General features: G+C 45.1%; 1 protein-coding gene and 1 long non-coding RNA gene across 3 annotated transcripts; one reads left to right on the forward strand and one right to left on the reverse strand.

Moving 5' to 3' along the window:
• Positions 1-256: 256 nt before the first annotated feature.
• Positions 257-25751, forward strand: LOC139180957 (uncharacterized). The gene is made up of 4 exons (XR_011565128.1): positions 257-409; positions 3832-3972; positions 24666-24806; positions 25596-25751. It is a non-coding gene; the product is annotated as an uncharacterized lncRNA (long non-coding RNA).
• On the reverse strand, positions 691-3503 carry LOC109554922 (melanoma-associated antigen B17-like). Of its 2 annotated transcripts, none has more exons than XM_019955498.2 (2): positions 3365-3503; positions 691-2346 (listed from the first exon to the last, which is right to left on the reverse strand). In XM_019955498.2, exon 2 carries the CDS (start codon positions 2284-2286, stop codon positions 1255-1257), a length of 1032 nt encoding a protein of 343 aa, XP_019811057.2. In that variant the 5' UTR covers positions 2287-2346; positions 3365-3503; the 3' UTR covers positions 691-1254. The 2 variants fall into 2 exon arrangements, with proteins under 2 accessions (XP_019811057.2, XP_070639688.1); XM_070783587.1 differs by having other exon boundaries at positions 3390-3502.
• Positions 25752-27060: the final 1309 nt, after the last annotated feature.

Below are 27060 nucleotides of genomic sequence, written 5' to 3' on the forward strand. Positions count from 1 at the left end.
TAAACATAACCTAATTAAACTGTTTAACAGAGCAAGTTCTGGTGCTCCCATCCCAGAAAAAGAGAGACAGTCCAGTGACGTCTTGGCATCTCACTTCAATGGGTATCACCTTTATTTCTCAGAAACTCTCTGGACAGCTTTTGATGAAAACACATAGTGTGAGTGTTCACTTGCCCTGGCTCAAGTGCACAGGGCCCCTTCCATTCCCTATGGTTTTCGGATATCCCCAAATAATGGTGAATATATGGTTTAGATATATTCCAGGTTTACAGCCTCACCTCTGAGAACCATCATATGAGTGTCTGGCATCACTCCCACAGCTTCATCTAGCCCATCATGCATCTGGACTGAACAGGACCTCCCACCGAGGAACTAGACTTTTCCCAAGACCCAATGCCACCTTAATCAGGTAACTTCGCCTTCCTTGCTCTCATCTGGAACCTCCTCTTCCACACCTCCCCCATTTAAATTTATGATTTGTTTATTCCTTAGAGTTAGCTCACCACCTTCCTTATATGGTCCCTGCTGCTAGACTCAAAATTCCATGGGCAGTGGCTTGGGCTTCATTTTCTTATCAACCCAGTACTATAAAAAAGCCTTCTAAACACAAGATGGTCAATTAATTTGGGAGAAAAAAGGAATAATGAGCAAAGACTCTCTTTTATTATGATTTAAATGTCATACAGTTTGAATAAGCTAAACAAATCTAAGTCCATGTTATTAACTTTTACAAGGAAAAAAGAGGACAGATAAGAAGACAAAGAATAAACCAGCGTTTACTCTGAAAGCTTTGTGATTCCCAAATACTTATCTCTAAGATTCTTACACATTTCCAAGTAAAATTCTACTCCAATGTTATGTTACCTTGTTCTGGACCATAAGGAAAACACTGAAGTCTTTTCAACTTGTTTACAATGAACTCCTAGTCTTAAACCTAACAGCAGTAAACATGACATCCATGACATTAATTAACCGATATTCTGAAGCATAATAAGCCTTATGAAGAGTAGTGACATTTAAAAATACAAAAAGCCTCTACCTCCCTACCTAAATCATCTATTTTTGACTAGATATTATTCATATGGATAAAAAGAAAACATGTATATTTTGTTAAACCTGCACCTAAACTCCCTTACTACTTAAAACTGTGAAGAACATATGGGTTTTGTTCCCCCCACCCCTACTACCCTCAACTATTTAAGAGGTGGACTGTTCTCTTCCAACACGAAGGGAACAAAGTGCCCTGATCCCTCTCTAGATATGGGAGGAGCTGTAGGACTTGGCCCGGGTAGGGGCACTGGCTTCAGCCATTGTTGGAGCCCTGGCCGCGCCTCTCAGTGCTGCTCTCTCCACCTGATCTCTCAGAGCCTCATCATAGAGGTCTGGGAAGGAACTCGGGACCTTATCCTGGATCTTGGCCAGAACTTCCAACACCTTCATCTTAGTGGTCTCAGCATAAGCTCGCGGGCCCCACAGGAACTCATAGCCCGGAGGATCACTATTGGGCACCCGGCGGTAGATGAGGTACCCCTTCTGCACCAGATCTTTGGTGATGAGCTTTCTGGGCTCCCCAAAGATGGAGTGCTTCTTCCCAGCATGGATCCCCAACACATTGAGGAAATCCCAGATCTCCTCCTCACTGGCGCGGTTACCCTTCGTAAAGATGATGCCCAGGAGCGCCATGAGGAGACCAGACTTAGGCAGCTCCTCCTCATCACTTGAACCTTCCTCAACCCCGAGACTGAACTTGTTGACGAGGGTGTAGATGTTCCTGCTGCAGTCGACTTCCTTCAGCTCCAGGCCAAACACCAGCTCCACTCGCTCAGAGGCTCTGCTCAGGATCTCAGGCAAGTGCTGCTTGTACTTCCTGCCGATGACATTCAGCATGCCGTTCTGTGTGATGGGCTCCTTCTTGGTGTACCTCTCCAGCAGGAAATCCATCACCAAGCTGGCCTTCCTCATCAGAGGATCTTTGCGAATGCTCCGAGCGAGCAGGGCTGCCCGGGCGGCATCTGCACTTTCCTCCTCGGGGCCCTGGGCACCTTCCTCAGATCCTGCCCAGGAAGCCTCTGCAACAGGAGAGCTAGGGGCCATGGCTCCCTGAAGCTCCTGGCCATCGCCAGCAGCAGGGGAGCTCGGGGGAGAACCCTGAGGGGCAGAAGAGGGGGAGGATGGGCACTCCTCTCCTGGGGCTGCAGCAGCACTGGCATGGGCCTCCTGAGTGTCCCCCTGGACCTGGTGGCGTTTCCCATGGGCATGTTGCTTGTTTTTGTGCTTCCGAGGCATGATGACACAGGTCAGGGACTGCAGGCGGGCGTGCAGTTACGAAGGCAGGCTTTGAGTGGCCTTGAGGAAAGAAAAAGAAATGTTAGCACCTACACCAGAGAGGGTCGTCCCCGGTTTAAACCAAGTCTGCTTCGTAGGTGGCCTTCAGTCCACTGCTCTAGGACCCACAAGTCTCCTGTTCTCCTAGTCAGGCTGTTCCCTGAGACCCCTGAGGAACAAGTGAGAGTGAGTCCTGGGGCACAGCCAGACATCCCTGCCTGGGCGTTAGAGGGGGGCCTGTGAGGGCTGGCAGGGGAGGCATGTCCTTTCAGTTCACATTCATAGTTAGGATGAAAAATGGGGAATGACTCCCTAGCACCCGCCCCGATCCCTCTTCTGCTCTGAAGGCTGATGCTGCCACCTTCCCTGTGACTCTGGAGAAGGAGAGGAGGGAGTGCTCAGCCTCCCACCTAAGGGTCCCGGGACCCGCCCTTCTGTATGCAAGCTCTAACCTCCCCACTCAGACCGCAGCCTCCCTTCCCTGTGCTTGGCCTGGAGTAAGCACTGACTACAGAGGAGGGTCCTGATTCGCCCGTGTGTCCGCGAGGATGGTCCTCACCCTGGCTCCTCTTGAGCCCTGACATCCTCCCTGTACTGACCAGCTACCAATCCCTCGGACCGAGGTGCCCTCCTCCCTCAGTGTCCCGCATCCGAGATTGCAATGAGGGTGACCTGCAGCCGTTAGAGCTGCCCAGATCCTACCCGGATGCTCTGAGGCCAAGTTCGGGGGGTGGGGGTTTCACGTGGCTGCTGTTCTAGGGTGTGGAGACCCTCAGTACTCCCCGACGGTCCCTCCTTTAGCTACAGGGCTCGGGGCTTTCCCTGTAATGAGCAGAACTGGAGTCCACCAGCCCCGGACTGAAGCCTTCCTCTCGGAGACCACCTGGGTGAAGTGGATGGACTTGGGGCTTAAGATGCAGGCCCGAATTCTCCAGGGGAGAGCAGGGGCAGAGTGGCCGGGGGTTGTCCGGCCCCCTCTTTTCAGAGGGAAAGGCTTGGGCGTGCTGGACGTGTGTCCCACACTTGTAACTCACGTCACCTCACACTCAGACCCCTGTTGAGACCTGGGAGTCCTCCGTTTGGGCACCCTACACGGCAGTTCTCTAAGACGGCAGTTCTCTAAGACGGCAGCAGCTCTCAAAGATGGCTTCGCAGCCTCAGCGTGGTGCGTTGTCGTCACTTCCGGTCATGTGGATCTGTGTTCCAGGCGAACAGCAGAGGCGGGGCCAGGGCGGGCGGGGTTCCGGGGGACCTTCCCAGAGGATTGGCATGTGCACTTTTCCTTGAATTGTCGCGGATCCTGAGACCTTCCTTGTACTGAGCAGAGTCTACGGGCCTCCCTCCCAGGCTCTAGGTTCCATCAGCACCCCAGCAGGAATTGTTTCTGGCCTGGCCGAACGGGCTTCCTGGAGCTTCTGAGAATGTCAGTGAGGGCACTTTCGGGCCCCGTCTTCTGGGCTGAGTGATGCTCTGTCCACTCTCCGTGTCTTCCCTTGACCCCTGTAGGTGGTGTGCTACGTCCCATCTGCTGACCTGAGGCCAAGGCCTCCCATCGAAGACATCAAGTCCCGAGACTTCTGCTGAGAAGTGCACATACATCTCCTCTGGACCTTTCTGCCTGAGGCTTCCAGGAAATGGCTGCTGCAGGTAAGATGAGCTGAGAGGGAAGGATGGGAGACTACCTTCTGTGGTGTGGAACCCCTCACATCTCACTCAGGATCTACATATTGACTGCTGGCAGGGCCTGGAAATCCTTCCCTTTCTGGTATGAATCCACCCCTGTCCCCCACCATGCCCCACACCATCCCAGCAGAGTAAGTGAAGGGGCTCCTTAGCCTGACCGTTCTCACTTTGGGCTCTTAGTCGACTGCAGGCGCATTGCTCGAAAGTTCTGAGGTGAATTTCTGTCCTTTGGTATAATTTTTGGGGTACTCAATTTTCTCTTTTAGTCCCTGCATGATAGTCTATTAAGGTGATCACTTAAAAGGGCCAGTTGTCATGCACTAACAAAGTTTGTGCTGGTTATTTCATGACGTCTGGGCCATGCTGCCACATCCAACTCAGACTGGTTCCCCATGGTCTTGGCATGGGAGCTCTGAGATGCTACCTCAGATTCCTTCAGTGAGGCTGTAGGGATACATGGCCCCAGGGCACAGTGGAAGAATCAAGGGCTGCACTTTAAAGCCTTTTCCAGCTGATCCTGTTGCCTTCTTCCCTTGTAGCCTGCACAGCCCTTGTCAGTCTCTGAGTACTCCCTCACGTTGACACTCATAGGGTCAAGTACATGAGAGACTTATTTTGCCTCGGGGATTATTTAGTTTTGTGCTTTTGCTTTTGTTAATACTTGTCTTTATTCCTTGTGTAAGTTTTCCATGGTTTATTCTGGGTACAGGAAACAGCAGCCCATGTTTGATTGTGGTCTCAGCTGGTCTGACTGGAGTAGATCTGCAAAGGAGTTAAGCAATATCAACAGTCTTACAATATCTGCTCCTCATGAATACACATAACATACTATTCTGTTTGAGACTTCTTTGTCCTAAGGCTGTCAAGAAATTCTTCTTGTTGCCTCTATGTGGAACCTATACATTGTTCTGAGGATTTTTTGTAGGTACGTTTTTTTTTGGTATGGTTGCTTTTATTTATGCTGGATTTTCTATTACGTGGTCTAAGTAATTGTTGATTCTTCCAGGCCAGACTCTTGGTTTTGCTATGGTGATCTATTTTATACGAGATAGCTGAAGTTATTTATACGTTTGAGTACTTTCTGTGCCTGTTTCCTCAGATTTTTAATTCGAGGATAAATTCCTACATTATCTTTTGTTCTTCATTGTTCCTGTCTCTTATTCATTTGGCATTGTTGTATATAACTCTGTACTGGCTATGTGTTCTTGTCCAGATTTTTTCTACATTTTAAATCAGTAGAGTTTATGAAAAATTTTATTTGGAGGAGAATTGCTTTATAGTGTGTTAGTTTCTGTTGTACAACAGTATGAAGCAGCTCTAAGTATGCATATATCCCCTCCATGAGCATCCCTCACGCCACCCCCATCTCAGTCCTCCAGGTTGTCACAGAACAGCAGTCTGAGCTCCCTCTGTTGTAGAGCACCTCCCCACTAGCTCTCTCTTGTACACATGGTAGTGCATATATGTCATAGCCACTCTCAGTTTGTCCCTCTCTCTCCATCCCTTGCTGTGTACATGTCTTTTCTCTACATGTGTCTCTATTCCTACCCTGCAAATAGATTCATCAGTGCTATTTTCTAGATTCCATATAAATGTGTTAATACACAATACTCTTTATTCTCTTTCTGACTTACTTCACTCCGTGAAACAGACTCTAGGTGCATCCACCTCACTGCCACTGACTTAAATTTGTTACTTTTATGGTTGAAGAATATTCCACTGTATATATCTACCACAACTTCTGTATCTATTCATCTCTCAGTGGAAGTTGAGGTGGTTGCTTCCGTGTCCTAGCTATTGTAAATAGTACTGCAATAAACAGTGCGGTCCGTGAATCTTTTCACGCATGGCTTTCTCAGTGTGTATGCCCAGTAGTGGGATTGCTGAGTCATCGGGTAGTTTTATTTCTAGTTTTTAAAGGACTGTCCATACTGTTCTCCATAGTGGCTATATCAATTTACATTCCCCCTCAAAGTGCAAGAGGGTTCTCTTTTCTCCATGCCACTTCAGCACTGATTGTTTCTAGATTTTTTTATGATAGCCTTTCTGGCAAGTATGAGGTGATGCATCATTGTAGCTTTGATTTGCATTTCTTTCATAATGAGTGGTCAACATCTTGTCTTGTGAGCCTCTCTATTTTTCTAAAGAACAGATTTAGGATTATAGAAAATTTAGCAGATAGTGTACAGAGTTCCTATAGAGCCAGTCTCTTCCTCCACTTAGCATCTTCTGTTATTAACATCTTGGAATGGTTCAACTGATACAAGTTGGTTTATTAAAACTGAGCAACTAATATCAATATGGTGTTATTACCTATTGTCCATTGCTTAGAATATATTTTACTTTTGTTGTTTTGCAGTTCTGTGTTGTTGCTTTTGTTCAGTTGCTCAGTCATCTCTGACTGTGACCCCATGCTCCTTAGCACGCCAGGCTCCCTATTCTTCACAAACTCTTGGAATTGGCTCAGACTCTTATCCATCCAATTAGTAATGCCATCCAACCATCTCATCCTCTGCTGCCTCCTTTTCTTTTTCCCTTCAATCTTTCCCAACATCAGGGTCTTTACCAATGAATCAGCTCTTCCCATCAGGTGGCCAAAAGTTTGGAGCTTCAACTTCAGCATCAGATATTCCCATGAATATTCAGCATTGATTCCCTTCAGAAATGACTGGTTTGGTCCCCTTTCTGTCCAGGGGACTCTCAAGAGTCTTCTCCAGCACCACAATTCAACAGCATCAATTTGTCAGCGCTGAGCCTTCTTTACGGTCCAGCGCTCACATCCACACATGATCCCTGGGAAAATCATAGCTTTGACTAGTCACACCTCTTTTACTAATGTGATGTCTCTGCTGTGTATTATGTGATCTACGTTTGTCATAGCTTCTCTTTCAAGGAAACAGCGTCTTTTAATTTCATGGCATCTTTTAATTTGGGGCTTCCCTCATAGCTCAGTTGGTAAAGAATGTGCCTGCAGTGCAGGAGATCTGGGGTCAATTCCTGGGTCAGATAGATCCCCTGGAGAAGGAAATGGCAACCCACTTCAGTATTCATGCCTACAGAATCTCATGAACAGAAGAGGTTGGGAGGCTACAGCCCATGGGGTCACAAGAATCGGACACGACTTAGTCACTAAACCACGACCACCACCGACATGGCTGCATCCACCATCCACAGTGATTTTGGAGAAGAAAATTAAATCTTCCATTGTTTCTAGTTTTTCCTCATCTGTTTGCCATGAAGTGTTGGGACCAGATGCCATGATCTTAGTTTCTTGAATGTTGAGTTTTAAGCTAGCTTTTTCATTCTCTTCTTTCACTCTCATCAAGAGTCTCTTTAGTTCCACTTCACTTTATGCCATAAGGGTGGTATCATATGCATGTCTGAAGGTATTGATATTTCTCCCGGCAATTTGATTCCAGCTTGTGTTCATCCATCCGGGAATTTTCATGATGTACTGTGCATATAACTTAAATAATCAGGGTGACAATATGCAACCTAATGTACCCATATCCCAATTTTGAACCTGTCTGTTGTTCCTTGTCCACTTCTAACTGTTGCTTCTTGACCTGTACACCAGTTTCTCAGAAGGCAGGAAAGGTGGTCGGGTATTCCCAACTCTTTAATAATTTTGCAGTTTCCTGTGATACACACAGGCAAAGGCTTTTGCATAATCAAACAAGTAGAAGTTTTTCTGGAATTCACTTGCTTTGCCTATGACCCAATGGAGATTACCAATTTGATATCTCATTCTTCTGCCTTTTCTGAATCCAGCTTGTACATATTGAAGTTCTCTTTTCAGATACTGTTGAAGCGTAGCTCGAAGGATTTTGAGCATTCCCTTGCTAGCATGTGAAATGAGCGCCATTATATGATAGTTTGAACATTCGTTGGCATTGCATTTCTTTGGGATTGAAATGAAAGCTTACCTTTTCCAGTCCTGTGTCCTCTGCTGAGTGGTCAAAATTTGCTGGCATATTGAGTGCAGTACTTTAACAACATCATCATCTAGGGTTTGAAATAGCTCAGCTGAAATTCCGTCACCTCTACTAGCTTTGTTCTTAGGAATGTTTGCTAAGGCCCACTTGACTTCACACTCCTGGATATCTGGCTCTAAGTGAGTGATCACAACATCACTGTTATCTGGGTCATAAAGACCTTTGTTGAACAGTCCTTCTGTATATCCTTGCCACCACTTCTTAAAATTTTTTGCTTCTGTTGTGTCCCTATAGTTTCTGTCCTTTATTGTGCCCATCTTTGCATGAAATGTTCTCTTGGTATCTCTAATTTTCTTGAAGAGAACTCTAGTCTTTCCCATTCTATTTTTCCCCTCTATTTCTCTGCATTGTTCACTTGAAAATGCTTTCTTATTACTCCTTGCTGCTCTTTGGAAATCTGCATTCAGATTGGTACACCTTTCCTTTGCCTTTTGCTTCCCTTTGTTGTCAGGTATTCATAAGGCCTCCTCAGACAACCATTTAGCGTTTTTCATTTCTTTTTCTTGTGGATGATTTTGGTTACCACCTATACCTTGTTCTGAACCTTCATATTTAGTTTTTCAGGCAGTCTTCCTACCAGATCATATCCCTTGAAACTATTCCTCACCTCCACTGTATAATCATAAGGAACTTGATTTAGGTCATATTTCAATGGCCTAGTGCTTTTCTCTACTTTCTTCAATGTAAGTCTGTATTTTGCAGTAAGGAACTTATGATCTGAGCCAGAGTGAGCTCCGGGTCATGTTTATGTAGACTATATAGAGCTTCTCCATCTTCAGCTGCAAGTTATTCCTTTAGTTCCTACTTTTCCATTCCATTCCCCTATTATGAAAAGGACATTTTTTAGGGATTGTTAGTTCTAGGCTGTGATGTACATCTTCATAGCACCACTGGACTCTAGCTTCTTTGGCATCAGTGGTTGGAGCATAGGCTTGGATTACTGTGATGCTGAATGCTTTGCCTTAGAAATGAACCAAGATCATTCTGTCCTTATAGACACTGCACCCAGTACCTGCAGTTTGCACTCTTTTTTTGACTATGATATACTCCATTTCTTCTAATGGATTGTTGCCCACAGATACAATGGTAATCTCAATTAAATTCACCCATTCCTGTCCATGTTAGTTGTGTGATTTCTAAAATGTTGATGGTCACTCTTGCCATGTCCTGCTTGACCAATTTCCATTGATTCATGGACCTAACATTCAAGGTTCCTATGCAGTACTATTCTTTACAGCATCAGACTTTACTTTTAACACCAGACACATCCACAACTAAGCGTCGTTTTGATTTGGCCCAGTCTCTTCATTCTTTCTGGAGCTATTTCTGGCCTCTTCCCCAATAGCATATTAGACACCTACTGACCTGGGGTGCGCAGGTATCTCCCCCTGGTATGATCTCCTGGTATCATATCTTTTTGCCTTTTCATGATGTTCATGGGGTTCTCAAGGCAAGGATAGTGAAGTGGTTTGCTATTCTCCTCTCCAGTGGACCTCATTTTGTTAGAATTCTCCACCATGAGCCATCCACCTTGGGTGGCCATGCAAAGCCTGGCCCGTAGCTTTTGAGTTACACAAAGGTGTGATCCATGTGATCATTTAGGTTAGCTTTGTGTGACTGTGGTTTTCATTCTAGAGAATAGGGCATTGTAGTTCTTCTGTCTGCCCTCTGAAGATTGAGATGAAGAGGCTTGTGGAAGCTTGCTGATGGGAGGTACTGCCTATGAGGAAACCTGGCTCTTGCTCTATTGGGCGGGGTAATGCTCAGTAAATAAATAAATAAAAATTAGAATATCATAAATAAATATGTAATTATATCAATATAAGTAAAATCCTTAATGATATTCATAGCCATTAGTTTGTTACTGAATACCTCATTAGGGATTTTGATCACAGAGAGAAATATGTGAGATGTAGCTAATATGGAGGAGCATGATACTTCCCTCTGCCCTTCTGCAGGTTTTTGCAGGTGGTCGAAGAATTAAACTGATGTGAGACAGATTAATAGGATAAAATAAATGTATAATAACACATAGACATGAGAGAGACCCAGGAAAACTGAATAGCTCATCAACATGGCCAAAGCCCAGAGCCAAAGAGAAAAGAAAATTTTAATGGTAGTTCTTTAGGACCTGAAAGAATAAGAAGGAAGTTCACATGGAGATGGGAAAGGCAATGTTGGTAAATGAATGTTTTCTGTGCCAGGCAGAGACCCCGGGCCACAGAGTGGACTCTCATCTCTAGGCCCTGCCAAGATTTCGCCACCACACCTTGCCTATAATCTTTGCAGCTATCTCTGGTCATAGTTCTCTTCAGGGAACAGGACCTTTGCCTAAGTTCTTTCAGCAGTTAGGCCAAAGGTCAGGTTCCTTTCTGAGTATTTTGGCCTTGATTGTTTTCAGTTAGAATAATCTGTGTATCAAAAGAGACAGTTTGAGATGGCATGTTTTGCTCTCCCATACTAACTAGGAAAGTAAAAACAATTACAGTAAAGAAGAGAAATTTAAAAAGTTATTAATCCTAGTTTCCTTTGTATGACATTTACATTTTGAAAGATACATGTTAACATATAAAAACACTGTGTGAAATAACAGCCTATGAAGGAAAAATCTGATTTACTTTGCATTGTTCTTTGGAAAACCATGGAATGTTTAAATAAAAGTACATTTACAGTCACTGTTTCGAGTCAATGGCAGCAAATATTTCTTGCAGTATGTTGCTTTACAATGTTGTGTTAGCTTCTATTCCATGCTAAAAATAATCGGACATACATATACATATATCCTCTCACTTTGGATTTCCCTCGCATTGAGGGCATCCCAGTGAATTAAGGAGAGTTCCCTGTGCTATACAGTATATTCCCAACAGTTGTCTAGTTTATACATAGTATCAATAGTGTGTATGAGTCAATCCCAATATTCTAATTCCTCCCACCCTAACCCTTTCTCCCTTGGTACCATACATTAGTTCTCTATATCACTGTCTTTATTTCTGCTTTGCAAATAGGGTCACCTATGCCATTCTTCTCGATCCCATATATATACATTAATTTTCAATCTTTGTTTTTCTCTTTCTGACTTCCTTCTCAGTATAACACTCTCTAGGTCCATCCATCTCTCTAACAATGACACAATTTTGTTCATTTTTATGACTGAGTAATATTCCACTGGGTTACCCTCGTGGGTCAATGGTAAATAATCTGCCTGCCAATGTAGGAACCGTGATTTCTCTCTCTGGGTCAGGAAGACTCCCTGAAGAAGGAAATGGCAACACACCCCAGTATTTTTACCTGGGAAATCCCAAGGACAGAGCATTCTGGTGAGCTACAGTCCTTGGGGTCTCAGAAGAATCACATACAACTTAGTGACAAAATAACAAAAACAATATTCCATTGCATGTGCCTTCCACAGCTTCTTTATACTTGCATCTGTTGATGTAGATCTACGTTTCTTCCACGTGCTGGTTGTTGTAAACAGCTGTAAACAGTCCTGCAGTGAACATTAGAGTGCTTGTCTCTCTTTGAATTATGGGTCTGTGGTCTCTATGGCAGAGTTAATGCTGACCTGTAGGAAGGCTTATGCCAAGGAGGACCTCTAGGACTGCTTCTGCCAGTGCCCCCATCCCTGTGTTGAGCCCCAGCTGACCCATGAATCCACAGGAGACTTTCGAACACTTGGAGGTAGGTTTGATTCAGTCTCCTGTGGAGTAAATGCTCCTTTTCTCTGGATCTTGCTGCATGCGAGATTTGTTTGTGCCCTCCAAGAGTGGTGTGTCTGTTTCCCCTACTTCTGTGGGAGTCCTATAATCAAATCCCACTGCCCTTGAAGGTCAGATAACCAGGGAATTCCAAGTCCCTTTGTCAGAACCGCAGGCTGCATTCCTTGATGTGTGGTGCAGAGCTTTCACAATCGTGGGAGAACTTCTTTGGTATTTTTGTTCTCCAGTTACCTACTCAGAGGGTATGGGATTTGAATTCATTGTGATTGTACCCCTCCTATTATCTTGTTGCGACTTCCACTTTTTCTTTGAACGTGGGGTATCATTTTTGGTGTGTTCCAGCGTCCTCCTGTTGATAGTTGTTCAACAGCTAGTTGCAGTTATGGTGCAGGAGGAGATGAACAGACATCCTCCTACACCGCTGTCTTGAAACAGAAGCCTCTGAAATACAGTTTGGAGTAGGAAGATGACAGGAGAACTGAAGGACACTAGGTCTGCCTCAGGCTGGGAGGAGTGGAACAGTGTGGCCTCTCGACAGATGCAGACCAAATGTCTATTTCCAGCTCTGTCACAAGTCTTGTGAACTTGAGAATACTACCAAATTCGTAATCTGCAAAGTGAGTCTTCTAAACCCTATTTTGTAGAACTATTGTAATATATGTGATTTTTTAAATTTTTTAAAAATTTTATTTTATTTAACTTTACAATATTGTATTGGTTTTGCCATATATCAAAATGAATCTGCCACAGGTATACATGTGTTCCCCATCCTGAACCCTCCTCCCTCCTGCCTCCCCATACCATCCCTCTGGGTCATCCCAGTGCACCAGCCCCAAGCATCTAGTATCGTGCATCGAACCTGGACTGGCGACTCGTTTCATATATGATATGCATATTTCAATGCCATTCTCCCGAATCATCCCACCGTCTCCCTCTCCCTCTCCCACAGAGTCCAAAAGACTGTTCTATACATCAGTGTCTCTTTTGCTGTCTCATATACAGGGTTATTGTTACCATCTTTCTAAATTCCACGTATATGCATTAGTATACTGTATTGGTGTTTTTCTTTCTGGCTTACTTCACTCTGTATAATAGGCTCCAGTTTCATCCACCTCATTAGAACTGATTCAAATGTATTCTTTTTAATGGCTGAGTAATACTCCATTGTGTACATGCACCACCGCTTTCTTATCCATTCATCTGCTGATGGACATCTAGGTTGCTTCCATGTCCTGGCTATTATAAACACTACTCTGATGAACATTGGGGTACATGTGTCTCTTTCAATTATGGTTTCCTCGGTGTGTATGCCCAGCAGTGGGATTGCTGGATCATAAGGCAGTTCTATTTCCAGTTTTTTAAGGAATCTCCACACTGTTCTCCATAGTGGCCGTACTAGTTTGCATTCCCACCAGCAGTGTAAGAGGGTTCCCTTTTCTCCACACCCTCTCCAGCATTTATTGCTTGTAGACTTTTGGATCGCAGCCATTCTGACTGGCGTGAAATGGTACCTCATAGTGGTTTTGATTTGCATTTCTCTGATAATGAGTGATGTTGAGCATCTTTTCATGTGTTTGTTAGCCATCTGTATGTCTTCTTTGGAGAAATGTCTATTTAGTTCTTTGGCCCATTTTTTGATTGGGTCATTTATTTTTCTGGAGTTGAGCTGTAGGAGTTGCTTGTATATTTTTGAGATTAGTTGTTTCTCTGTTGCTTCATTTGCTATTATTTTCTCCCATTCTGAAGGCTGTCTTTTCACCTTGCCTATAGTTTCCTGGTGCAGAAGCTTTTAAGTTTAATTAGGTCCCATTTGTTTATTTTTGCTTTTATTTCCAAAATTCTTGGAGGTGGGTCATAGAGGATCCTGCTGTGATGTATGTCGGAGAGTGTTTTGTCTATGTTCTCCTCGAGGAGTTTTATAGTTTCTGGTCTTAAGTTTAGATCTTTGGTCCATTTTGAGTTTATTTTTGTGTATGGTGTTAGAAAGTGCTCTAGTTTCATTCTTTTACAAGTGGTTGACCAGTTTTCCCAGCACCACTTGTTAAAGAGATTGTCTTTAATCCATTGTATATTCTTGCCTCCTTCGTCAAAGATAAGGTGTCCATATGTGCGTGGATTTATCTCTGGGCTTTCTATTTTGTTCCATTGATCTATATTTATGTCTTTGTGCCAGTACCATACTGTCTTGATGACTGTGGCTTTGTAGTAGAGCCTGAAGTCAGGCAGGTTGATTCCTCCAGTTCCATTCTTCTTTCTCAAGATAGCTTTGGCTCTTCGAGGTTTTTTGTATTTCCATACAAATTGTGAAATTATTTGTTCTAGCTCTATGAAGAATACTGTTGGTAGCTTGATAGGGATTGCATTGAATCTATAAATTGCTTTGGGTAGTATACTCATTTTCACTATATTGATTCTTCCAATCCATGAACATGGTATATTTCTCCATCTATTAGTGTCCTCTTTTATTTCTTTTACCAGTGTTTAATAGTTTTCTATATATAGGTCTTTAGTTTCTTTATGTAGATATATTCCTAAGTATTTTATTCTTTTCGTTGCAATGGTGAATGGAATTGTTTCCTGAATTTCTCTTTCTATTTTCTCATTATTAGTGTATAGGAATTCAAGGGATTTCTGTGTGTTGATTTTATATCCTGCAACTTTACTGTATTCCTTGATTAGTTATAGTAATTTTCTGGTGGAGTCTTTAGGGTTTTCTATGTAGAGGATCTAAAGCTCTTGCAAAAATGGATTTCAAAGAATGACATTTATTCCTCTGATAATGACTACAGACCATAGTTTGTGAATTTTGTTTTTTTAGTTGCATGAGATATCAGAAATATGTGGCACTTTCAGAATGAACACAGTTCTGCTTAGTAAAACTAAATAAAATTTCCCCATTTGTAAATATGCCATTTGAATGTAGAGGAATCTCCCCTGCCTGGATGCTACTCAGAACTTCTAGAATTTGTGTCAAGGACAAAGATCTTCCCTTCCAGTTGCCTTTTCATCCATACCAACAACCCCCATTTTCATTAATTTTACCAGCACCAAAAGTGTAGCCTTCATTTGAAGTTCCCCAAATTATGCTTAAAATAGGTAGTAGAACATTTCTGTAACATAGTGGCCTCTGACCCCAGTGTGGAGACTGCTGTTACAGTGAGTATTAGATATCTCAGTTCAAGGAAATACCATCCTTCTTTCCGGCAAACACCCTGGAGGCAGTGGGGTAAATCCCCAGTTTGTGCACTGTGTTTCTCCATGCTAGGGCAGGAGCACAGAACCCATTTAATTCCTGTCCGAGGTGGAGAGTCTCTCTGTTTTACCCACAGTCTCAAAGTAAGAATCAAGGGTAATCTTCCATTCCGTTCTTCAACTTCTCAACTTAAACCCCCCATTTCAGGGTCACCCACTGCCCTCAATTCACTCAGCCTCATTTAGCCCACCAACCCACGTAACTTCAAATTACATCCTCAAGGGAACTGCAGTGTTCCAAAGCACCCACATGCCTCGCCTCAAAGCATTTACTTTTGACTTGCTCTAATCTGCAACCTCCTCTCGTTCTCATCCCTGGTTTCAACTTGCCACATGTTTAGGTCTCAAAGGGTATCTCCCCATCTGCTTGATATGGCCGCAACTTATAGACACTTAACTTCTATGGACAGTGACTCAGGCTTCTTTTTATTACCATCCCCAGTTCTGCCATGGAGCATTCCAAGGAGTACTCAATTACTGGTTGGAAATAAGAGTGACAATGATAAAGTTGTCTACTTTATTACTATGTAATTTCTCCCACAATCTTGAATAAACTCAGGAAATACTTTTACTAAAAAGGAGTATTAAAAGAATTTCACCAAAAACTTACCAAAATTGACTTTTTCTTTTCTTTTTTACTTGACCTAAGTTATTTTACCTCAGAGTCTCTTCAAATTTGCATGAAAATCCCTCTTCCATTGCTGTGTTTTCTTGTTCTAGATCACACAGCAATCAAAAGTTTCTAAATTTGTGTTATAAAATATAAAAACTTTAACTGGAACCTGATGAACAGTAATAAATATGTGATCCATATTTTCACCAGCAGAACACTGATTTCCTGTTTTTGTCCTCCCAAAGAGAAAGAATTTATTGGAGAAACAGAGCAGTTTTAAGTAGCAGTTTTATGAAGCAGAGCAAAATTACACTCCTGAGAAGGAGGAGAGCAGGCTGTCTGGAAACCAGAAGCGGTCCTGCCATGTGGTAGGGTCATGTGTGTCCTGTGTCATTTGACTGACAAGTTGATGGACAGCTTTAGGTTATATAACTTTTCTCCTAGTGTGCAGGCAGTTACCCATAAGTACCCACGCAAAATCCATGGAGTGGGAAGAACGACAGAAACCACAGTGCTATTTTTTATAAATATGGCATCATGAACCCTGGGTTACAGTAGTCACCGTTTAGGTCTTGGTGCACCTGTGACACCCCTTGCTGGCACTTTGTCTTGCTTGGTCCTGACATGGCTGGAAACCTGGTGGTGGTCATTGGCCAGAACAGGGAGCCTCTCTGGGTGTGCTCTGACCACCAGTGTTCAGGTGGGGAAGAGGAAGACAAAGCATCCCTGGCTGCTAACCTGGCTCAAGTATTATACTCCCAATTAGATTCTGAGCAGGGAACAGCCATCGTTCCCATGGGAAATGGTTGGGCCTTTGCCATGTGATAGCTGTCTCCCAGCTGAGTGCAGAATCTGTATATAGTTGTCCTTTCTGCCTGAGAGAGTGTCTGAGCAAGGATGATATAAATGTCCTTCTGGATTAATTCAAAAGTCATAGATGTCTAAACTTGTCTAGATATTTTTTGGGGTCATCTGAGAATTTTCCCTAATCTTGTTTTATCCAACTGAGATCCTGCATGGAGAGGGGAACTTGGATTCTTATGGAAGTCTGGTGGGCCCTATGACTTCCTGAGGTGGATAGAGTTTAAGGAGTTCTGGAGCCCCAGGTTAGATGAGGGCCGGGAATAGTGGTGTTCAATGCTGAGTACAAATGAAGAAGAGGTCTGTGGTCCAAGAGGCTCCTTCTTTTGTCCAAAAAGAGTTCCTGTGAACAGGGCTCAGTGGCTGGCTGATGGTTAGTACCATCTGGAGAAGGGGAAGGGCTTTTGTAGGCAAATTAAGCATTGCCAAGCCAGCAGAGTCTACCTGGCAAGTCTTTCAAAGTTCAGAGTTTTTCCTAAAGGCAAGGAAGACTTGGACATAAGGGACCTCGCTGGAATCCTAAGGGCAAGTCTTCAGCAATGGACAGTCAGTTACCCATCTGAAAAGGAAATGACGAATGCTCATAAGGGGCTTTTGGTGTCACTGAATTCCCTTATGGATTTTTCATGGCTGTGGCATCCCTCACCTGTAATCTTGCTGGGCAGAATGTGGTTCAGTTCTCACCCCAGGGAACGTTGTGGCTTCCCTGAGTATTTTTTTTTAAGAAATTATTTATGTATTTCATTTTGGTTGGGCTGGCTCTTTCTGCTGCGTGTGTGTTCTCTAGTTTCGAGGAGCAGGGGCTACCCTTCATTGGGGTGCACTGGCTTCTCATTGTGGTGGCTTCTCTTACTGTGGAGCACAGGCTCTAGGACGCATGGGCTTCACTAGTTGCAGCAAGAAGTGGTAAAGTAGAAGAAGGTTTAGAAGATTGCTGTTGTTGTTCAGTCTCTAAGTCATGTCTGACTCATTGTGGCCCCATGGATTGTAGCCCTCCGGATCCCTGTCCATGGGATTCTCTGGGCAGGAATACTGGAGTGGGTTGCCATTCCCAACTTCAGGGGAGCTTCCCAATCCAGGGATCGAACCCCGATCTCCTGCCATTTCAAGTAGATTCTTTACCATCTGAGGCACCAGGACAGCCATATTTCAGAAGGTAGCCAGAAAATGTTTAGCTCAATTTCTTTTCTTTTCTTTTTTTGTCCATTCTCACCTTATCCTTTAGACACTCTCAGCTTGAATTTTATAAACACAAAGTGGAGGCATTCATGGCATACAGTGTCTGGATTTGGACACCCAAAGGCAAAGATATTGGGAGTCTACGTGCAGAGACATGCAGAAGAAAGTGACTTTCATACTAGCCCTATGAGCTAGTTTAACAGGCCGTAGTTTAAATTTTCGAAGGGGTGGCATGGAGACTTCCTCTAGATGAAACCTATCACACCAGGTTTTGACTCAAATCCACATGGCCAGGACTCCAACCCCCCAAAAATCCAGATTGGAACTTGAACCGTGGTTTTTTAATTAGAATCACTCACCTGGTAGCTGGACTTAAGGCAGCTCAGGTTGTTTGTGTCTCAGCACAGAAGGAATTCAGCAAGAGGCAAAGTGTTAGGCAAGAAATAGATTAATGTATATAGGATGCTTGTAAGAGATGCAAGCAGTCAGGTGTTGGAGCTCTGCCTGGAGGATTAAGTGGAATACATTCTATAGTCAATGGAAAGTGGAGGACTAGGAAAGACTGCCTTCTTTGAGTACAGGTCAGGCTTACATCACTGCCTCCCAATTCATTTGGAGCAGGAGAGTGTCTGACCTTATGAGGTCAAACTTGGATTATTGTAGAACTTCTTCAAATGGATAGAAGGGTCGTGACATTCCTCTTTTACCTAAAGGCCTGGGGAACATCTCATGTATTATTTATGGCTTTATATTTAAACAAACCTGCCTTCTTCCACTATATTCTGATGCCTTTCTTGAACAATGTTAACTTATAATGGTCTACCAATTGTTCCTATGTTTCTCTACCTCTATTCCCCTCCTAGACTTCTAGATCTACCAGTCTGTCTGTCTGTGCTCAAGCCCTCATTCATGTCTGACTCTTTGCAACCCCATGAACTGCAGCACTCCAGGCTCTCTGTCCATGGGATTCTCCAGGCAGGAATACTGGAATGGGTAGCCACTTCCTCCTCCAGGAGATATTTCAGAACAGCGATCAAACCTTCATCTCCTGCATTGCACGTGGATTCTTTTCCACAGAATCACCTGGGACAGCTACCTGTATCCTATGCTATTCTATCCCTGTCATATGGAGGCAGGCTCCCCGAGCCAAGAGCTGTCGTTTCTCTTGGTGGGAGCCTTCTAATGAAGGTCTCCAGCTTGGACTATTGTCTGGCTTTTAGTGAGCAATTTTCTTCCCAAAAAGTGAAAGGGGTAGTCATACATGTGCAGAAACATCAAAGGTAAAGTTGCCTAGCAAGGACTTTAGGGGAGGAGCACGCCACTTGGTTTGAAGCCTAACTTCAATTCCCTTTATCATGGAGGATTGGAAGGACAAAGGCCCAGGGAAATCAGTCTGCACAGAGTAGCTGACCCAGGTATGAAAGAACTATCCTCCCTGCCACATCAAGGGTTACCTGAAGCTCCTCTGGCAAAATGACCAGGGGTCCTCTGGGAACTGTTGGGAGGTCTTGCAGCTCCTATCTATTTACCTGAGGACATGTCCTCAGAGTAAGGCCCACAACTCTCTGAGACCCAATAGAAGAAAGCAGAGGTTGCTTAACTTACCACATCTACCCGTTGTCTCTCAGGACAGAAAGCTGTGACTGGAAATTGAGGCCTTCTGATGGCTGGCTGCACCTGTCCTCAGTCAGGCTCCTAGGAAGACCTGTATTTCTTCCCTCTCTTCATTATTAATGTCCTCTCTCCAGGTCCTCACACTGACTTCCCATCTCCTAACGAGACCTGTCCTCTCATGCGACAGCCTTAAATTCCCTGAGACCTCCTCGGAGGATGTGAGGGCTGCCAACCTGTGGTCACTCATGGCTGACCCTAGGGGAGGGATTCTATAAAAGTGGTATAGTGTGAGTGGTTCCTTTAGTCCTCATGGTCCTCTACGTGACTCTTGGCATGAACTGGAATTCCTCCTGAGGTTGACCCCTGAGCCCCAGCACCTCACCTCCTGAGATTCTCTTAAAAAGAAATGTGTGGGGTGCATCATGCCTGTGTTCCCAAATTTGCCAGTGCGAGGTGTAGAGGGGCAGGGCTGTGTTCTAGGTGCAGTCCCTTTATTCTCATTTGGAGTCACTAGCTTCCACTCTGTACTGAAGTGAGGCTTCTCCCAGTAGACCAAGGCTCTCACCTCCCTGAGACCACTCTAGTGGAAAGAGAAGCTCTTCAGCCAGAAAGCTTTCTCCTGGGTCTCATAGGGCTGGCATCAGGGCTGGGCCTCCACAGTCTCCCCTGTTCTGGGCTGAGTGGTCCTCTTGCACCCCGTTCAGGGACCTCATCCTCACTCCTGACCAGACCCAGACTGCAGCCTCCGCTCACCTGAGGCTGTGCTCCTCAGAACAAAGGCATTACTTTCTTGGAAGTTCTGGATTGGAAGACAGGATGAACCAGATGTGTGCAAAGCTACTGGGGCCTTCTGAGGAGGAGAACATTCTAGGGCTCCACTCTCTTCTGGAGTCAGTGGTCCCCCAGTCTTAGATCAGGTTTCTTACCTTGACTTCCAGTAGCATATGGGAATCCACCCTCTCTATTGGCTGAATCAGCTGGCCTGTGGCCAAGGCTTTTGCCTTCTTGAGACAACAGAAGGGGAGGTGAGAGAGCTACTCCCTCACTACCCTTGCCTGTTCCTCCGTGCCATCCCCCCTGCTATGGGCCGGTGGGTCCACTCATCAGCCCCCAGTGTCCTCACTGTAAATCCTATGAAGGCCTCTTAGGATCTCCTACTTGGGCAGAATTGGAGCTGCTGTCACAAGACCAAGGCACTCAACTCCCTGCGAACCCCTCTGCCCTTGCCCTGCAGGAAAGGAAGGCACACCTCAGACAGACTGCTCTCCCCATGGCCACACAAGGCAAGAAGCAGGGTATAGTTTGTGGGACCCCTAGTGTTCTAAAATCTTCCCCTTGATAAGTATCAGAGACTGGGACTCTTCCATCCATTGACCTGAGGACACAGTGCTTAAGCTAAGGCTTTTATGTCCCTGAGAATCAAGAAGGATAAATGAGGGCATATTGATCTTTTCAGGATATCTAACATTGCATGTGTTCATGACCACATTGTCCCTGAGTAGTTTTGTCTTCTTTCATACCATTCATTTATCAGCATTTTTTAAACTTTATTCCAAAACAGTTCTTTGGGACAGGGCCCCATGTATCCAACCAGACACATTTTTTGGAGTGTTTAGAGGAAAAATGAATGAAAAGACATGATGTCTGGCTTAGGCTGGGAGAAGTGGCACATTGTGGGCTCTGCACTAATCCAGATCGGGGGACTAGTCCTAGGAAGGTCACTTCATCAGTTCGTGAACTTGAGAAATTTGCAAGTTATCCATCCATAAATGGAGTGCTAAATCTGATGCTGCATGAATGCTGGAATGCATGTTCTACATATAAAGCAGTGGCATACTGATTAAGTATTGGTTTGTAATAAGTGGAAGTTACGATTACTATGAACCCCTCAAATACCACCTTCCCATCTGAGTTAACTTTTAATCCAGGAGAGAACAGAGAATATGCAGTGAATTGGGACAAAAGAAACAAATATTCTTAAATGAGCTAAATAAGTCAAAGTATTTTTTTATTTTTACTAAAAGAAAGTTTAAAAGCAAGAAGGTAAACCACAACTTAAAGACTTTTTACTCTATTCTTTTCTCCATTTTCTTTATGATTCTCAAAAGTTTCTGTAGTCTTCTTTCAAATTAGCATGAAAATCACTCTTGCAGTGCTATGTTACCTACTTTCAGATCATAAAGACAATATAGATGGCTCCTGAATTTCTTTTATATCTACCAAAACTGTACCTTTAAAACTTTTCAAACAGCAATGAACATAACAGCAGTATCATTACCAAATTAATACTCTGAGGAAAAACAACCTCTTAGAAGTAAAAATATTTGAAAAAAAAATGAAACAAATAATATTTACAAGTTACTCGTGTGAAACAGAAAGAGAAATGTGATGGAAAGAAATGTGATGTAACCCCCACCACCATGCACTCTTTAGAAGCTTGACTAGTCTTCAAGAAAAATTCTCTTCTAATGTCATGTTATCTTGTTTTCATTGTGAACAATATATTCAGTACTTTCAGTGTGTTTTACAAATACACAAACTTTTAAAACATTAAAACAGCTGAAAACTATGATTTATATGATTCATACATTTGAACTCTGAAGCACAATACACCTTATCAGAAGTAAGAACATTTGAAAATACTAAACACCTCCTTCACCTCTTTACATTTCTAATTTAAATCATCGTTCATTAGGTATTTCTCATGTGAATACAAGAAAACAGATATATATTTTGTTAAAACAAACTAGACCTAAACTCGCTTACCACTTAAACTGTAAGAAGATATGGGTTTTGTTCCCTCCACCCCTACTACTCTGCACTATTTAGGAGCTTCACTGCTCTCTTCCAACACAAAGGGAACAAAGTGCCCTGCCCCCCTCCCTAGATGTGGGAGGAGGCCCTGGAAGGGGCACTGGCCTCAGCCTTGCTTCGAGCCCCGGCCGCACCTCTCAGCCCTGCTCTCTCCGCCTGATCTCTCAGAGCCTCGTCATAGAGGTCTGGGAAGGAACTAGGGACCCTACCGTGGAACTTGGCTAGAGCCTCCAGCACCTTCATCTTACTGGTCTCAACACAAGCTCTCGGGCCCCACAGGAACTCGTAGCGCGGAGGATCACTATTGGGTACCCGGTGGTAGTTCAGGTACTCCTTCTGCACCAGATCTTTGGTGATGAGCCTTCTGGGCTCCCCAAAGATGCAGTGCCTCCTCCCAGCATAGACCCCCAACATACTGAGGAATTCCCAGATCTTCTCCTCAGTGGCGCGGTTACCATTCATGAAGATGACCCCCAGCAGCACCATGAGGAGACGGGACTTGGGCAGCGCTCCCTCATCACGCGGACAATCGTTTCCCCCGAGGCTGAGCTTCCTGATCAGGGTGTAGATGTTCCCTCTACCGTCGACTTCCTTCATCTCCAGGCCAAAGACCAGCTCCATGCGCTCACGGACTGTACTGAGGATCTCAGAGAAGTGCTGCCTGTACTTCCTGCTGACGATTTTCATCAGGGCGTTCTGCGTGATGGGCTCCTTCTTGGTGTACTTCTCCAGCAGGAACTCCACGAGTATCCTGGCCTTCCTGGCCAGAAGATCTTTGCGAGGGGCTGCCTGGGAGGCACCTGCACTTCCCTCCTCGGGGCCCTGGGCACCTGCATCAGATCCTGCACATGAAGGCCCTGCATCAGGAGAGCTAGGGACCATGGCTCCCTGAAGCTGCTGGTGATTGCCAGCAGCAGGGGAGCTCGGGAGAGAACCCTGAGGGGCAGTAGAGTGGGAGGAGGGGCACTCCTCCTTTGGGGCTTCAGCAGCACTGGCCTGGGCCTCCTGAGTGTCCCCCCGGACCTGGTGGCGTTTCCCACGGGCATGGGACTTGCTCTTGTGCCTCCGAGGCATGGTGACAGCAGGTCAGGGACCGCAGGTGGGAGTGCGGGCAGGAAAGCAGGCAGGAAGGCACCTGGAGGAGGGACAAGGACATGCTGTGAGAACCTTCAGCGAGGAGAGTGGTAGCCACCTCTGAGGGGTCCTCGAGGCCAGTTCTCTAGGACCCACAAGGCTCCTGTTCTCCTGGTCCGCCTGTCCCCTGAGACCACTGAGTAGCAACGGAGAGTGAGCCCTGGGGCACTGCAGACAGTCCTGCCTGGGTGTTAAAAGGGGGACCAGTGGGGGCTGGCAGGAGAGGCAGGTCCTCTCAGCTGACATTCAGAGTCAGGATGAAAACTGGTGCGAGACACCCCCATATCCGACGCCCCCTCTCCCGGACCCAGCCTGTTCCCTCTCCGGTCTGAAATTGACGCTGCCACCTTCCCTGTCACCCCAGACGAGGAGAGGAGGGCATACTCAGCCCCTCACTGAAGGGTCCCAGGACTATCCCTTCTGCTGTCTCTTGTCTGCCTCTTCACAACAAGGCTCCAAGCTCCCCTCTCAGACCGCCATCCCCCTTCCCGATGTTTGGCCGGGGGGAAGCGCTGAGCAGAGGGGAGGTTCCTGAGTGACCCATTTGTCGGGGAGGATGGCCCTCATCCTGACTCTTCCTGAACCCTCACATCCTCACTCTACTGACCAGCTGCCAGCCCCTCAGACCAAAGTCCCCTCTTCTCCGAGTGTCCCGTGTCCGAGGTGGCAGTGAGGGAGCCCCTCAGCCGGATAATCCGCAGCCAAATTGCGGTGAGTGGGGGTTACACATGGCTGCCGTTCTGGTGTATGGAGGCCCTCAGTCCCCTCGAGGGTCCCTCCTTCACTCGACAGGGCTCGTGGCTCTTCCTCTACCGAGCAGAGCTGGGGTCCAGCAGAGCCTGACCGAGGCATTCTTTCCCGAGACCCCCCAGGGGTTAGTGGATGGTCTTGGGGCCTAAGAGCTAGCCTGGATCCTCTGGTCTGAGTGCAGGGGTAGGGTGGCCGGAGGCTGTGCGGCCCCCTCTTTTCAGAAGGAAAAGAAAATGGGGGTACAGAGACGTGTCCCTGCACTCGTAACTCACGTCACCTCCGATCTTCACACCCGATGACACTTCGGACTGCTCCCTCTGGCAACCGTCAACGGCAGTTCTCAGAGATAGCGGCACTATCAAGGATGGCGTCGCTCCCCCAGCGTGCTTAGGAGGACGTCACTTCCTGTCATGCGCATCTGGGCTCCTGGAGGACAGCAAGGGCGGGACCTGGACAGGCCGGGTTCTGGGCGAGCTTCTCACAGGATTGGCACGTGGACTTTACCTTGACTCTTAAGGGGTCCTGGGACGTCCCTGTCCTGAACTGTCAGCTGGCTCACTCCATGCCTCTCACTTGTGTCAGCACTCCCAACAGGAAGAATTGGGGAGCCCAAGCCTAACAGCCTTCCTGGAGCCCATGAGACCAACACCGAAGGCTCTCTTGGGCTCTCTTTGCTATTATAGTAAGCGATGCTCTGTCGTTCTCCATGCCTTGCCTTAACCCCTGTAGATGCTGGGCTACGTCCCATCTGCTGACCTGAGGCCAAGGCTTCATATCGAAGATGTGAACCCCCGAGTCTCCTGGTATGAAGTGTACATACATCTCATCTCGCCATTTATACTGGAGGCTTCCTGGAAATGGCTGCTACAGGTAAGATGAGCTGAGAAGGAAGGATGAGAGACTGTCTTCTGTGGTGTGGAACCCCTCACATCTCACTCAGAAACTTCATTCATATTGACTGCTGACAGGGCCTGGAAATCCTTCCCTTTCTGGTATAAGTCCACCCCTGTCCACAACCATGCTCATACAATTCCAGAAAAGCAAGTGAAGGGCCTCCTTAGCCTGACAGTTCTCACTGTGGGCTGTCAGTCGACTGCAGGGTCATTGATCAAAAGTTCTGAGATGATGTTTGTCGTTTTGTACAATTACTGTGATACTAACTTTTCTCTTTTAGTCCCTGGGTGATAGTCTATTAAGGTGATCATTTAAAGGGCCAGTTCTCATCCACTAGCATTCCCTGGTGGCTCAGACAGTAAAGAATCTGCCTGCGGCCTGGGAGACCTGGGTTCAATCCGTGGGTTGGGAAGACCCCCTGAAGGAGGGCATGGCAACCGAAGCTGGTGGTCTTGCCTGGAGTTTCCCCTTGGACAGAGGAGCCTGGTGGGCTACAGTCCATGGGGTCGCAAAGAGTCGGACACAACTGAGTGACTAAGCACACACACAACAAACTTTGTGTTGGTTATTTTATGATCTGGGCCATGCTGCCACATCCAAGCCAAACTTTGGTGCCCCATGGTCCTGGCATGGGGCCTTGGAGATGCTGCCTCAGATTCCTTCAGTGAAGCAGTGGAGATTCATGATCCCAGGGCAGAGTGGAAGAATCCAGGGCTCAAGTTTAAAGCCTTTTGCAGCTGATCCTGTTGTCTGCTTCCCTTGCAGCCTGCACATCTGTGCCAGTCTCTTAAGTACTCCCCAACTTGGGCACACATAGGGTAAGTTCAGTGGAGACTTACTGTCCATCACGGATTATTTAATTTTATATTTTCACTTTTCTTAATAGTTTTCTTCATTCTTTCCATAAGATTTCTGTGGTTACTTCTGAGTACAAAAAGCAGCACACCGTGTTTCACTGTGGTCTCAGCTACCCTGAATGTGGTAGTAAATCTGTAAAAGAGTTACAGAAAATTGACAGTCTTACAAGATCTGTTCTTCATGAATATACATAACATACTATTCTGTTCGAGCCTTATTTTTCCTGAGACTCTCAGGAAATTCTTGTTGCCTACATGAAGACTGTATACATTTTTCTAAAGTTTCTTTGTAGGTAAATTTTTTCTATGGTGCTTCTGTATATGGTGTATTTTCTGTTACTTGGTGTAAGTAATTGTTGATTCTTCCAGACCAACTGGATGATCTTGCTGCCGTGATCTTTGTTTATTCCAGATTTTTGAAGTCTCTTACATGTTTGAATATTTTCTGTCTTGTTTTCTAAGATTTGTAATTCGAGAATCAAATTGTTACTGTGATCTTTTGCTTTTTATCACTTCTGACTTTTATTCATTTGGCATTGTTGTATATAACTCTAGTGGCTATATGTACTTCTCCAGATTTTTTTTCTAGTTTTTAAATTCATAGATTTTTTAACAATTATTTTTAATTAGAAGATAATTAAATGGTGTGTCAGGCTTCTTGTATGAAACAGCTATAAGTATACATATATCTCCTCCCTCATGAACCTCCCTCCCACCCCCGACCTCACCCCTCTAGGTCATCACTGAGCTGATTCCTTGTGTCACCCAGCAACTTCCCCCTCATGCCTGTCGTCCACATGGTAGTGCATATTTGTCCACACCACTCTCTCAATTCGTCTCACTGTCTGCTTCCCCCGATGTGTCCACATGCCCGTTCTCTACGTCTGTGTCTCCATTCTTGCCCTGCAAATAGATTTATAACTACCCTTTTGTGATCTTTCTTTCTCATTCTCTTATTAGTATATTTTGCAGATAGAAGTTTTTAATATTAACAAGGTTCAGCTTATTATTTTCTTTCATGGACTGTGCTTTTGGTGTTGAGCCTAAAATCTCATTACCAAACTTATGTTTTGCCCCCGTGTTATCTTCTAGATTTTCTTGCCTATTGCATATGGCATGTAGAATCCTAGTACCTGACCAGCGATCAAACCTCTTCCCCCAGCAGTGCAAGTGTTGAGTCTTAAACACTGGACTGCCAGGGATGTCCCTGCAGTTTCTTTTAAATTGTGAGTATTTCATTTAGGTCTGTGATTCCCTTTGAGTTAATTATTTTGAAAGGTTTAGAGTTTGTATGTGGATTCATTTTTCTTAGATATGGATGTCTAGTTATCCCAGGACTGTAAGTTTAAAGGACTGTCGTTTTCCATTGAATT

Source organism: Bos indicus, chromosome X, assembly GCF_029378745.1.
Source record: "Bos indicus isolate NIAB-ARS_2022 breed Sahiwal x Tharparkar chromosome X, NIAB-ARS_B.indTharparkar_mat_pri_1.0, whole genome shotgun sequence".
In the NCBI taxonomy this organism is placed as follows: domain Eukaryota; kingdom Metazoa; phylum Chordata; class Mammalia; order Artiodactyla; family Bovidae; genus Bos; species Bos indicus.

What these genes read in the sequence shown, in the direction of transcription:
- LOC109554922 (XM_019955498.2), bottom strand. Translation starts at nt 2,286, where the DNA reads ATGCCTCGGAAGCACAAAAACAAGCAACATGCCCATGGGAAACGCCAC.